Below are 13,053 nucleotides of genomic sequence, written 5' to 3'. Positions count from 1 at the left end.
TGACCTCTTTCTCAGGGGTCTCAAGAAATGGTGAATCATGCTCCTTATTCAGAGTTCTGATACAAGCATCACTGAGGGGAAGGGCTGTTATGTTTCAGTTACCTGTGTTAATAAATAGACACCTGCCACCATTAATGAACATATTTATATCATGCGCAAAGTGGGCTGCACTTAGGCTGGTATCCATAGTCATTTGTGTATGCATTTAAAGTATACTGTTTAAGTTTGAATTTTGTTTTCCTTTTTTTTAAACAACATGTTGAGGTTTTGGAGGTGTATGCGTACGCTCCCCTGCATATGGTTACCAATGACTTTCATTTCTTGCGTCATGCTGCAGAGATGCTGATGTATATCTGCAGGCATCCATAATTGCAGCATGAATACTCAAACATGTTGTGACTATTGAATCCCAAGTGTTAAAAGTGAATGTTAGATGAGAAAATAAATGTCACTCAGATCTCGATACAGTACATGTGATGCTGCAGACCGCTGCCAGTTAGCTTAGCTTAGCACAATGACTGGATAAAAGGGGAAATGTGTAGCCTTGTTCTATCCAAAGGTAAAGTCATCGCGTTGCCTGGCAGCTGAGGAATAGTCACATAACCCAACACATGGCCCCCTGTCAGCACAGAATTGACATTTTTCATGTATCGAGAATATGAATTAGACTGTTTTTCCATTATCAAAACAGAATATGTATGAATTCTCACACATAAAAAACTGATGCACTTCACATGAGAATGTGTAAAAGAACTAAAGCATTTACAGGAAATTTTAAGGTTATTAATCCAAACAACAGAATTTTGCAAAATGATAACACAAGGGTTTGTAGGGTTATTCTGCCATTCACCTCTGTTTGTCCCTTTTCCGGTCTCATCTTTGCACACATTTTATCTATTGCATTGACTTTGTTTCTCAAAGACTCCAGACTCCCTCTCAACCCGTCTGTCTGCAAATTTAGGTGAAACTGAAACTTGCACCTGTCTCTCATCATTCTCCATCTATATCTGCCTCAGGAAGGGCAGTTGTCGCACTCATCAAGGCAGCGGCAGCTCACGCGGCAGTAGATTTTGGAGCTTACTGCGGTAGCTCAGCTAGCAGGCGGGTATGATTGGGTCTGTGGGGGTAATGGAATGGCAGATGAATTCAGGCCACGAGGAGAAAGAGTAATAGAAGAAGGATGAGGAGGCAGTCTGGACAGTTACAGAACTGTTTTAGGAATCTACAACTTAAAAATGTCTTTGATTGAGTTTTACGCATAGCCAAACATAAAAGATTACACATTATTGATATGCTCTGATGTTCTGGGATTCTCTTTTTTTTTCCCTATCACAGGATCACTCTGAGAACCCACTGGGTGCAGCCGTGACTTTGGCACATGAGCTGGGACACAATTTTGGTATGAACCATGACACCCCAGAGCGCGGCTGTGGCTGCAGGATGACCGTTGATCGCGGAGGCTGCATCATGACCCCCTCCACAGGGTGAGATTTCTTGTATCCATGAATTAAAAGTCCTTTATGGTTCAAAGTGAAGACATATGTGACACAAATGTTTATGCTGCTGGACGGGTTGAGGCAGCTGTAACTGCAATGAAATTCAAATTAAATCTCCACTGCACTGTCATTACAGTTTTAGCCTGATTTGATTGTTGTTTTTCCTTCATTTTGTGCTCTACTCCAATTAAATCTTTGCTGGCACAATGTTGGCAAACATGTTCTCAGATTTTACAATGTAAGCTCAGTCAGAGGTTTAAAACTGGGACTTGAGGCTGTTTCTCCCTGGTGTTGGCAAGTGATTTAGAGCCATTGAAGAATTAAAGTCTTGTTTCACACAACTACTAGATTACATGTGTTATCAGCTTTACTTTGTTCAGCAAATTAGCAACTTATGTTTCTCTTTAAGAGCCAAAAAAATTGATTAAGCTTCACTAGAGCTGTCCAGTTTGGATAATTTTCATGTGTACATGATGCTCCATTGTTTATATGTTGTTTTGTGAGCAGAGGCTCAAACACACATGCGCACACACACATACGAACACACAGACACACTTTGGCCAGAGACTAAAGCAGCTGCTCTAGTATTCTACTCGTGTTGCCTGGGTCGCTGAGATAACACTGCTGCTGCAAGTGATGGACTCTGTGGCTGTTAGTAAACAGCAAGCAGATAAGGTGAACCCAGAGCGCAATACCAGATTTCACCCTTGGTCCGCTGCCAGTCTTATTTGTCTGATGGTGAGTCCCGCAAGCTGCAGATGAATGTTGTCAGGATGGATTTCCTGACACTGTGAAGAAGATGGAAACAAAAGGCTGGGAGACACAGTGTTACTATTGTGATTACTGCTCACACAGACCCACCCACAGCCCACATAGTGACATCAACCATAGCCTAAACATTAATAATATTAGTGGGGATTAAATCATGCACAATAATGGGTATTTCTCCAATTTTGAGATAGCAAGAAAGGATGCCAACTCTCCAAGAGTAGTGTGATTTAGCTGTTGGAGCTAACGTGTGCCACATCCTCCAGTCAGTGTGAGATGGTGGTGCAGTGTGTTTCCATTTGCAAGTTGTCAAGCAGGAAATGTACAAGGCCACAGCTATAGACTGTCAGATGGTTGGGATCAAAAAACCGTGACACATACACTTGCAAGTGTACGTCCAAAAAAATCATCCAACTGCAGACGGGACCAAAACATACGACTGTGGGTGGATCACACCCACATCTTGAGAAATTCTCAAACGTTTAGGCCTTTTGTTGGTTGTCTAGAAGAGCCTGTGAAGAGCTTTAACCTACAGTAGCTTTTATGAGGAATGAAATACATAACAGCTGCAATTAATGATTTTTACATTGTGTATTAATCTGCCATTTGGTTTCTCGATTAACCGATAAATTGTTTGGTCTATAAAATGTCAGTGTTTCATGTGGATCTCACTTGACACAAACCAATTTACCAAAGAGACTAAGTACACCCCCTCATGGTAACAGCGCTCCCAGATGGCATCAATTAGGTTTTAGATCATTTAGAAACTGTGTCGCCATTACAATATCCAATCTTTGTCAAGCTGTACAAGGACCAAAGGCCAAGAGATTTCTGATCCCTGGAAGTTGAGCTCCTCTTCCAATTATGTCTTAATGTGTTCTGTGGTACGAGGATGCAGCTGCATGGATGAAAGACACAGTTACACAAGGTCAGACATTGTTAATTAGGTGGGCAAACGGATGAGACAGTACAGCAGTAAATTCAAAGTTACATTTACAAATATGACACAAGATCCAGTGTGCTGAGTGTCTGAGTTTAGGGCAGATACATTCGAATTTGGAATAAAATTGTCACTAGCAGTCTTGACATCAAACACTGACATTAAAAGTAGATAATAGCTTATACAGAAACAGCAGAGACACAGTAGAAGAAACTGCTGTAGGCTTTAGGCTACATCCTTCACAAAAACTGCTAATAAGGCATAAGTAATGTAATTTACCATGTGCTTGTCCCAGAAAAACTTGAGTGACCTTTTACTGTACACATATAAAAGAGGGAGGTGGGGGCGGGCTGTCAGAAACTGTCCTTGTTTGTGCAGCCGCTGGCAACAGTGAGCTCATCCTGCTGTTCTCATACTACATTTAATTCAGCCCAAAACACTGAATTCATGCAGTGTACTTTTTAAATATGCACGCAGCATTGACAACGCGGCAATGGCTTTCGCTCGTCACCAGCTAAAGATATCTAATGATGTCATGCAGATACTTAAGAAAAATGACTGCATGATATAAATGGGTCAGAATGAGTCACAGTATTATTGAATTTTTTAATAGGTTAATGAAGCACAGTTGCTCCTTTTCAGCACCCTCTGCTACATGATTATGAGATTAAACATATTAATAGTACAGGGGGGTGATCAGTGACCTTTCATGCTGAAGCTTGCACCTCTGTTTGTTATGTAAAGGGTGCAGGATAAATCCATACACAGTGGTCCGATGACATTTTGCCTGGCAATTTTGTGTTGATGCACTGACTCCTGGGTATCAATATTTCCAGATTTAATTATTGGTATTTTAATTGAATACAGCATTTAATTGAGTTTATTGGTTTTAGTCATGGTGTTAGTCAGTCAGAACACCTTAGCCACTGCAATAAAAAATAAGTGAGATGAACACATGATACATGATGTTAGGTAGGTGCAGTCCAATATCACAACCCTGCTGTTAGCTCACAAGAATTAGGCTTTTTAATACTGTAGCAGCAGGAATCAGTATTTTTGTACTACCAGTGGATTAATTAACATTTCTGTGAAGGTGTGATTGTTGTCCAGCTGGCTAATTTTCAACTGCAGTCCAATCACAGACCATGTGTCGATGGACCATTTTAGCATCTTTCAGGTCATTATTAGTGGGCTGTGCTCGCCAGCCCACTATGGACACCTCTATAGCTCTGCTATAGGGTGTCCATAGTGGGCTGTGCGAAGCACAGCCCACTATTGTTATTGCTCGCGCCTCTTCTTCTTATTAGTGGGCTGTGCTCGCCAGCCCACTATGGACACCTCTATTGCTCTGCTATAGGGTGTCCATAGTGGGCTGTGCGGAGCACAGCCCACTATTACTATTGCTCGCGCCTCTTCTTAATTAGTGGGCTGTGCTCGCCAGCCCACTATGGACACCTCTATAGCTCTGCTATAGGGTGTCCATAGTGGGCGGGGCGGAGCACAGCCCACTATTACTATTGCTCGCGCCTCTTCTTAATAATTAGTGGGCTGTGCTCGCCAGCCCACTATGGACACCTCTATAGCTCTGCTATAGGGTGTCCATAGTGGGCTGTGCGAAGCACAGCCCACTATTACTATTGCTCGCGCCTCTTCTTAATATTATTATTTTTCATCCTCCCGCTCGTTTTTGGCACTTAACTAGTCCCGCACCATTTGTCGCACCCAAACAAAAAAGGTATCAAAACGTGCGTCTCGATCTGACTCGGTGTGCTATCATTCAGATTTTTGAAAGATGAATTTTTCGCGTCGTAAGACGCGAAAAACTGCGAAAAATTTCCCATAAGGAATGAATGGGACGGGGTCAAAAACGTCGCAAATCTGCAACGTTATTCAAACATCTCCTGCTCTGGCATACGTGCGCCTAGAAACACCATTCCAACTTTAAAACTTAGGCACAAGTCTCGACTATTTAAGTTGTATTTGAACTTTTTTCCTACGATGTATAGTTTTTGAACTCTGACCCTTTAACGACGATGAGTGATTTGGGGAAAATTCAGGGTTTTCAATGAGTGTGTATGGCGGAATGTTCGCGCAGCAGAGTGCAGGAGACCAACTGACAGAGTGAGAGAGCCTCAAAAAAACACTCAGAAATTTTCTCTTTCCGTGACGATCCCGGCCACAAATTATGCTCAAAAACAGTGATATTTTCCAGAGTTGTAGCCACACTTGTCTTCTCTCTCACAATGTGTCCGCTTTTTCGGTCGGATTTACGGTTTTTGAATCATCTGCCTCTGACCGACCAGAGGAGCTCTCACTGGCTCCATTTACTCCAATGTTAATCGGGAAGAGGATTTTCGAAACTGCACCCTTTTTCAACTCGCTGGCATTTCCACATTTCTGACACCAGGACCACGAAACTTGGTGAGCGTGTTCTTTAAGGCATTTCTGGCTTGGCCGTGAAAATATTTTGCTGCTATCATGTATGGTTTTGAATATATAGCACCAGTTTGACGTCCTGCATGTGAGGCTGAAAGGGCTGAGAAACCAGCTGTCCCAGTCCGTTAGCAGCAGGGGGGTCGGCACGATCACCGTGGCAACCGAGATCAGCTGGGCAAGCACAGTCTGTCTGTCTCTCTGTCTCTCTCTCTCTCTATATATATATATATATCTGTCTGTCTGTCTGTCTGTCTCTGTCTCGCTCTCTCTCTCACTCTGTCTCTCTGTCTGTCTCTGTCTCTCTTTATTTGTCTTTCGCTCTCTCTCTATCTATCTGTCTATCTCTCTCTCTCTCTACCTGTCTGTCTGTCTCTCTCTCTCTACCTGTCTCTCTCTCTCTCTCTCTCTCTCTCTCTACCTGTCTATCTCTCTCTCTACCTGTCTATCTCTCTCTCTCTCTATCTGTCTGTCCATACATATATCTCTCTCTATCTGTCTGTCTCTATCTGTCTGTCTGTCTCTCTCTCTCTCTCTCTCTCTCTGTCTGTCTGTCTCTATCTGTCTGTCTTTCTCGGTCTATCTGTCTGTCTCTCTCTCTCTATCTGTCTGTCTCTTTCTCTATCTCTCTGTTTATTTTCCAACCCACTGTACATTGAGGGCCCTTTTTTCTGTCGCTAACTCTTCCCACACCGCTGACTGCACACAAACAAACAATAGATCAGAACGTGCAGCTCGATCTGACTCGGTATGCTATCATTCAGTTTTCCAGAATATCAATTTTTCGCGTCATAAGACGCGAAAAACTACCAAACATCTCCCATAAGGAATGAATGGGACGAGGTCAAAAAAGTTGCAAATCTTCAACATTATTCAAACATCTCTTGCTCTGGCATACGTTGACCTAGGAACACCATTCGAACTGTAAAATGTATATACAAGTCCAAATTATCAACGTGATGTCATATTTTGCCTTAGCTTTCATAGTTTTTTCGTCACGGGGCAAAGCGCACAGCCCACTCTCGCGATTCCCCGGCGGGGAATTGTCTAGTAATAATAATAATATTTTTCATCCTCCCGCTCGTTTTTGGCAGCTAACTAGTCCCGCACCGTTTGTCGCAGACAAACAAAAAATATATCAAAACGTGCGTCTTGATCTGACTCGGTATGCTATCATTCAGATTTTTGAAATTCGAATTTTTCGCGTCGTAAGACGCGAAAAACTGCGAAAAATTTCCCATAAGGAATGAATGGGACGAGGTCAAAAATGTCGCAAATCTGCAACGTTATTCAAACATCTCCTGCTCGGGCATAAATTCGCCTAGAAACACCATTCTAACTTTAAAACGTAGGCACAAGTCTCGACTACTTAAGTTGTATTTGAACTTTTTTCCTACGATGTATAGTTTTTGAACTCTGACCCTTTAACGACGATGAGTGATTTCGGGAAAATTCAGGGTTTTCAATGAGTGTGTATGGCGGAATGTTCGCGCAGCAGAGTGCAGGAGACCAACTGACAGAGTGAGAGAGGCTCAAAAAAAACCTCAGAAATTTTCTCTTTCCGTGACGATCCCGGCCACAAATTACGCTCAAAAACAGTGATATTTTCCAGAGTTGTAGCCACACTTGTCTTCTCTCTCACAATGTGTCCGCTTTTTCGGTCGGATTTACGGTTTTTGAATTATCTGCCTCTGACCGACCAGAGTAGCTTTCACTTCCTCCATTCACTCCAATGTTAATCGCGAAGAGGATTTTCGAAACTGCACCCTTTTTCAACTCGCTCATGTTACCACATTTCGGACACGAGGACCACGAAACTTGGTGAGCTTGTTCTTTAAGGCATTTCTGGCTTGATCGTGAAAAAATTTTGGTGCTATCATGTATGGTTTTGTATATATAGCACCAGTTTGACGTCCTGCATGTGAGGCTGACAGGGCTGAGAAAACAGCTGTCCCCAGTCCGTTAGCGTGGGGGGGGGGGGTCAGCACGATCACCGTGGCAACCGAGATCAGTTGGGCAAGCACAGACAGTCTGTCTGTCTCTCTCTCTCTCTCTCTCTCTCTCTCTCTCTGTCTTTCTCTCTCTCTATCTGTCTGCCTCTCTCTCTCTGTCTGTCTGTCTGTCTGTCTGTCTGTCTGTCTCTATCTCTCTCTCTCTTTCTATATATAGTCTGTCTGTCTCTCTTTCTGTCTGTCTCTGTCTCTGTCTCTCTCTCTCTCTCTCTCTCTCTCTCTGTCTGTCTGTCTGTCTGTCTCTCTCTCTCTTTCTGTCTGTCTCTCTCTCTATCTGTCTGTCTCTCTCTCTCTATCTGTCTGCCTCTCTCTCTCTTTCTGTCTGTCTGTCTGTCTGTCTGTCTGTCTGTCTCTATCTCTCTCTCTCTTTCTATATATAGTCTGTCTGTCTCTCTTTCTGTCTGTCTCTGTCTCTCTCTCTCTCTCTCTCTGTCTGTCTGTCTGCCTCTCTCTCTCTATCTGTCTGTCTCTCTCTCTATCTGTCTGTCTGTCTGTCTGTCTGTCTCTCTCTCTCTCTCTCTCTCTCTTTCTATATATAGTCTGTCTGTCTCTCTTTCTGTCTGTCTCTGTCTCTCTCTCTCTCTCTCTCTCTCTCTGTCTCTCTGTCTGTCTGTCTGTCTGTCTCTCTCTCTCTTTCTGTCTGTCTCTCTCTCTCTATCTGCCTGTGTGCACAAACAAACAATACATCACAATGTGCAGCTCGATCTGACTCGGTATGCTATCATTCAGTTTTTCAGAATATCAATTTTTCGCGTCGTAAGACGCGAAAAACTGCCAAACATTTCCTATAAGGAATGAATGGGACGGGGTTAAAAAAGTCGCAAATCTTCAACATTTTTCAAACATCTCCTGCTCTGGCATACGTTGACCTAGACACACCATTCAAACTTTAAAATGTAGATAAAACTCCAAATTATCAACGTGATATCATACTTTAGCCTTAGTTTTCGTAGTTTTTTCGTCACGGGGCAAAGCGCACAGCCCACTCTCGCGATTCCCCGGCGGGGAATTGTCTAGTAATAATATTTTTCATCCTCCCGCTCTTTTTTGGCACTTAACTAGTCCCGCACCGTTTGTCGCACCCACACAAAATTATACCAAAACGTGCGTCTCGATCTGACTCGGTATGCTATCATTCAGATTTTTGAAATACGAATTTTTCGCGTCGTAAGACGCGAAAAACTGCGAAAAATTTCCCATAAGGAATGAATGGGACGAGGTCAAAAATGTCGCAAATTTGCAACGTTTTTCAAACATCTCCTGCTCGGGCATACATTCGCCTAGAAACACCATTCTAACTTTAAAACGTAGGCACAGGTCTTGTCTATCTAAGTTGTATTTGAACTTTTTTTCTACGATATACCGTTTTTGAACTCTGACCCTTTAACGATGATGAGTGATTTCGGGAAAATTCAGGGTTTTCAATGAGTGTGTATGGCGGAATGTTCGCGCAGCAGAGTGCAGGAGACCAACTGACAGAGTGAGAGAGCCTCAAAAAAACACTCAGAAATTTTCTCTTTCCGTGACGATCCCGGCCACAAATTATGCTCAAAAACAGTGATATTTTCCAGAGTTTTAGCCACACTTGTCTTCTCTCTCACAATGTGTCCGCTTTTTCGGTCGGATTTACGGTTTTTGAATCATCTGCCTCTGACCGACCAGAGGAGCTCTCACTGGCTCCATTTACTCCAATGTTAATCGTGAAGAGGACTTTCGAAACTGCTCCCTTTTTCCAACTCGCTCCCGTTTCCACATTTCTGACACAAGGACCATGAAACTTGGTGAGCGTGCTCTTTAAGGCATTTCTGGCTTGACCGTGAAAAAAATTTGCTGCTATCATGTATGGTTTTGAAAATATAACACCAGTTAGATGTCCTGCATGTGAGGCTGAAAGGGCTGAGAAACAGCTGTGCCAGTCCGTTACCGGGGGGCAGGGGGGAGGGGTCAGCAACGATCACCGTGGCAACCAAGATCAGCTGGGCCAGCACAGACAGTCTGTCTGTCTCTCTCTCTCTCTATCTGTCTGTCTATGCATATATCTCTCTTTATCTGTCTGTCTGTCTCTATCTGTCTGTCTCTCTCTCTCTCTCTCTCTACCTGTCTGTCTCTCTATCTGTCTCTCTCTATCTCTCTCTATCTGTCTGTCTCTATCTGTCTGTCTCTCTCTCTCTCTCTATCTTTCTGTCTCTGTCTGTCTGTATCTGTCTGCCTCTCTCTCTCTATCTTTCTGTCTCTCTCTCTCTATCTGTCTGTCTCTGTCTCTGTCTCTCCCTGTCTCTCTATCTCTCTGTCTGTCTACCTCTGTCTCTCTATCTATCTGTCTCTCCCTCTCTCTCTCTCTCTCTGTCTGTCCTTCTCTCTCTCTGTCTCTCTCTCTCTATCTTTCTATCTCTCTCTGTCTGTCTGTCTATACATATATCTCTATCTGTCTGTCTGTCTCTCTCTCTATCTTTCTCTCTCTGTCTCTCTGTCTCTCTGTCTCTCTCTCTCTCTATCTTTCTATCTGTCTCTCTCTATCTGTCTATCTCTCTCTCTCTATATATATCGGTCTGTTTCTCTCTCTCTGTCTGTCTGTCTCTGTTTGTCTGTCTGTCTCTCTCTCTCTCTATCTATCTGTCTCTCTCTCTCTATCTGTCTGTCTATACATATCTCTCTCTCTCTCTCTCTCTCTCTATCTGTCTGTCTCTGTCTCTGTCTCTGTCTCTCTCTATCTGTCTATCTGTCTGTCTGCCTCTCTCTCTCTCTCTCTCTCTCTCTCTCTCTCTCTCTCTCTGGCATACGTTGACCTAGGAACACCATTCGAACTTTAAAATGTAGATACAAGTCCAAATTAACAACGTGGAATTCAACTTTTGCTCTAGCTTTCATAGTTTCTTCGTCACGGGGCAAAGCGCACAGCCCACTCTCGCGATTCCCCGGCGGGGAATTGTCTAGTAATAATTAGTGGGCTGTGCTCGCCAGCCCACTATGGACACCTCTATAGCTCTGCTATAGGGTGTCCATAGTGGGCTGTGCGAAGCACAGCCCACTATTATTATTGCTCGCGCCTCTTCTTATTATTATTTTTCATCCTCCCGTGATTTTTTGGCAGTTAACTTGTCTCGCACCGTTTGTCGCACCCAAACAAAAAATATATCAAAACGTGCGTCTCGATCTGACTCGGTATGCTATCATTCAGATTTTTGAAATTCGAATTTTTCGCGTCGTAAGACGCGAAAAACTGCGAAAAATTTCCCATAAGGAATGAATGGGACGGGGTCAAAAACGTCGCAAATCTGCAACGTTATTCAAACATCTCCTGCTCTGGCATACGTGCGCCTAGAAACACCATTCCAACTTTAAAACGTAGGCACAAGTCTCGACTATTTAAGTTGTATTTGAACTTTTTTCCTACAATGTACAGTTTTTGAACTCTGACCCTTTAACGATGATGAGTGATTTGGGGAAAATTCAGGGTTTTCAATGAGTGTGTATGGCGGAATGTTCGCGCAGCAGAGTGCAGGACACCAACTGACAGAGTGAGAGAGGCTAAAAAAAAACTCAGAAATTTTTTCTTTCCGTGACGATCCCGGCCACAAATTACGCTCAAAAACAGTGATATTTTCCAGAGTTGTAGCCACACTTGTCTTCTCTCTCACAATGCGTCCACTTTTTCGGTCGGATTTACGGTTTTTGAATCATCTGCCTCTGACCGACCAGAGGAGCTCTCACTGGCTCCATTCACTCCAATGTTAATCGGGAAGAGGTTTTTCGAAACTGCACCCTTTTTGAGATCGCTCCCGTTACCACATTTCTGACACGAGGACCACGAAACTCGGTGAGCTTGTTCTTTAAGGCATTTCTGGCTTGACCGTGAAAAAATTTTGCTGCTATCATGTACGGTTTTGAAGATATGGCACCGGTTTGACGTCCTGCATGTGAGGCTGAAAGGGCTGAAAAATTAGCTGCACCAGTCCGTTACCGGGGGTGGTCGGCAACGATCACCGTGGCAGCCGAGATCAGCTGGGCCAGCACAGACAGTCTCTCTCTCTCTCTCTCTCTCTCTCTCTCTCTCTCTCTCTCTCTCTCTGTCTGTCTGTCTGTCTCTGTCTATCTGTCTGTCTCTCTCTGCCTGTCTTTCTCTCTCTCTCTCTCTCTCTCTCTTTATTTGTCTGTCTCTCTCTCTCTCTATCTGTCTATCTCTCTCTCTCTCTACCTGTCTGTGTCTCTCTCTCTCTCTATCTGTCTATCTCTCTCTCTCTCTACCTGTCTGTCTCTCTCTCTCTCTCTCTACCTGTCTCTCTCTCTCTCTCTCTACCTGTCTGTCTCTCTCTCTCTCTCTACCTGTCTCTCTCTCTCTCTCTCTCTCTCTACCTGTCTATCTCTCTCTCTCTCTCTCTCTCTACCTGCCTATCTCTCTCTCTCTATCTGTCTGTCTCTCTCTCTCTCTCTCAGTCTGTCAGTCTCTATCTGTCTCTCTCTCTCTCTCTGTCTCTCTGTCTGTCTGTCTCTGTCTTTCTCTCTCTCTCTATCTGTCTGTCTTTCTCGGTCTATCTGTCTGTCTCTTTCTCTATCTCTGTGTTTATTTTCCAACCCACTGTACATTGAGGGCCCTTTTTCTGTCGCTAACTCTTCCCACACCGCTGACTGCATACAAACAAACAATAGATCACAACGTGCAGCTCGACCTGACTTGGTATGCTATCATGTAGTTTTTCAGAATGTCAATTTTTTCGCGTCGCAAGACGCGAAAAACTGCAAAACATTTCCCATAAGGAATGAATGGGACGAAGTCAAAAAAGTCGCAAATCTCCTGCTCTGGCATACGTTGACCTAGACACACCATTCGAACTATAAAATGTAGATAAAACTCCAAATTATCAACGTGATGTCATACTTTTGCCTTAGCTTTCGTAGTTTTTTCGACCCGGGGCAAAGCGCACAGCCCACTCTCGCGATTCCCCGGCGGGGAATTGTCTAGTAATAATATTTTTCATCCTCCCGCTCGTTTTTGGCAGCTAACTAGTCCCGCACCGTTTGTCGTACACAAACAAAAAATATATCAAAACGTGCGTCTCGATCTGACTCGGTATGCTATCATTCAGATTTTTGAAATTCGAATTTTTCGCGTCGTAAGACGCGAAAAACTGCGAAAAATTTCCCATAAGGAATGAATGGGACGGGGTCAAAAACGTCGCAAATCTGCAACGTTATTCAAACATCTCCTGCTCTGGCATACGTGCGCCTAGAAACACCATTCCAACTTTAAAACGTAGGCACAAGTCTCGACTATTTAAGTTGTATTTGAACTTTTTTCCTACGATGTATAGTTTTTGAACTCTGACCCTTTAACGATGATGAGTGATTTGGGGAAAATTCAGGGTTTTCAATGAGTGTGTATGGCGGAATGTTCGCGCAGCAGAGT

General features: G+C 43.5%; 1 protein-coding gene across 4 annotated transcripts in view; it reads left to right on the top strand.

The window, feature by feature from the left end:
- Positions 1 to 13,053, top strand: part of adam12 (ADAM metallopeptidase domain 12) — a 95,592-nt gene that overhangs the window by 45,598 nt on the left and 36,941 nt on the right. For all 4 annotated transcript variants that reach the window (XM_037123526.1, XM_037123525.1, XM_037123522.1 and 1 more), the window contains one exon: positions 1,336 to 1,484. In XM_037123526.1, the coding sequence (XP_036979421.1) occupies positions 1,336 to 1,484 (149 nt within the window). The remainder of the gene's footprint in view (positions 1 to 1,335; positions 1,485 to 13,053) is intronic.

The sequence above is a fragment of the Acanthopagrus latus genome, chromosome 15 (genome assembly GCF_904848185.1).
Source record: "Acanthopagrus latus isolate v.2019 chromosome 15, fAcaLat1.1, whole genome shotgun sequence".
NCBI classification, from domain to species: domain Eukaryota; kingdom Metazoa; phylum Chordata; class Actinopteri; order Spariformes; family Sparidae; genus Acanthopagrus; species Acanthopagrus latus.
The sequence above is the reverse complement of the archived record's forward strand: the minus strand, read 5'-3'. Positions and strand labels throughout refer to the sequence as shown.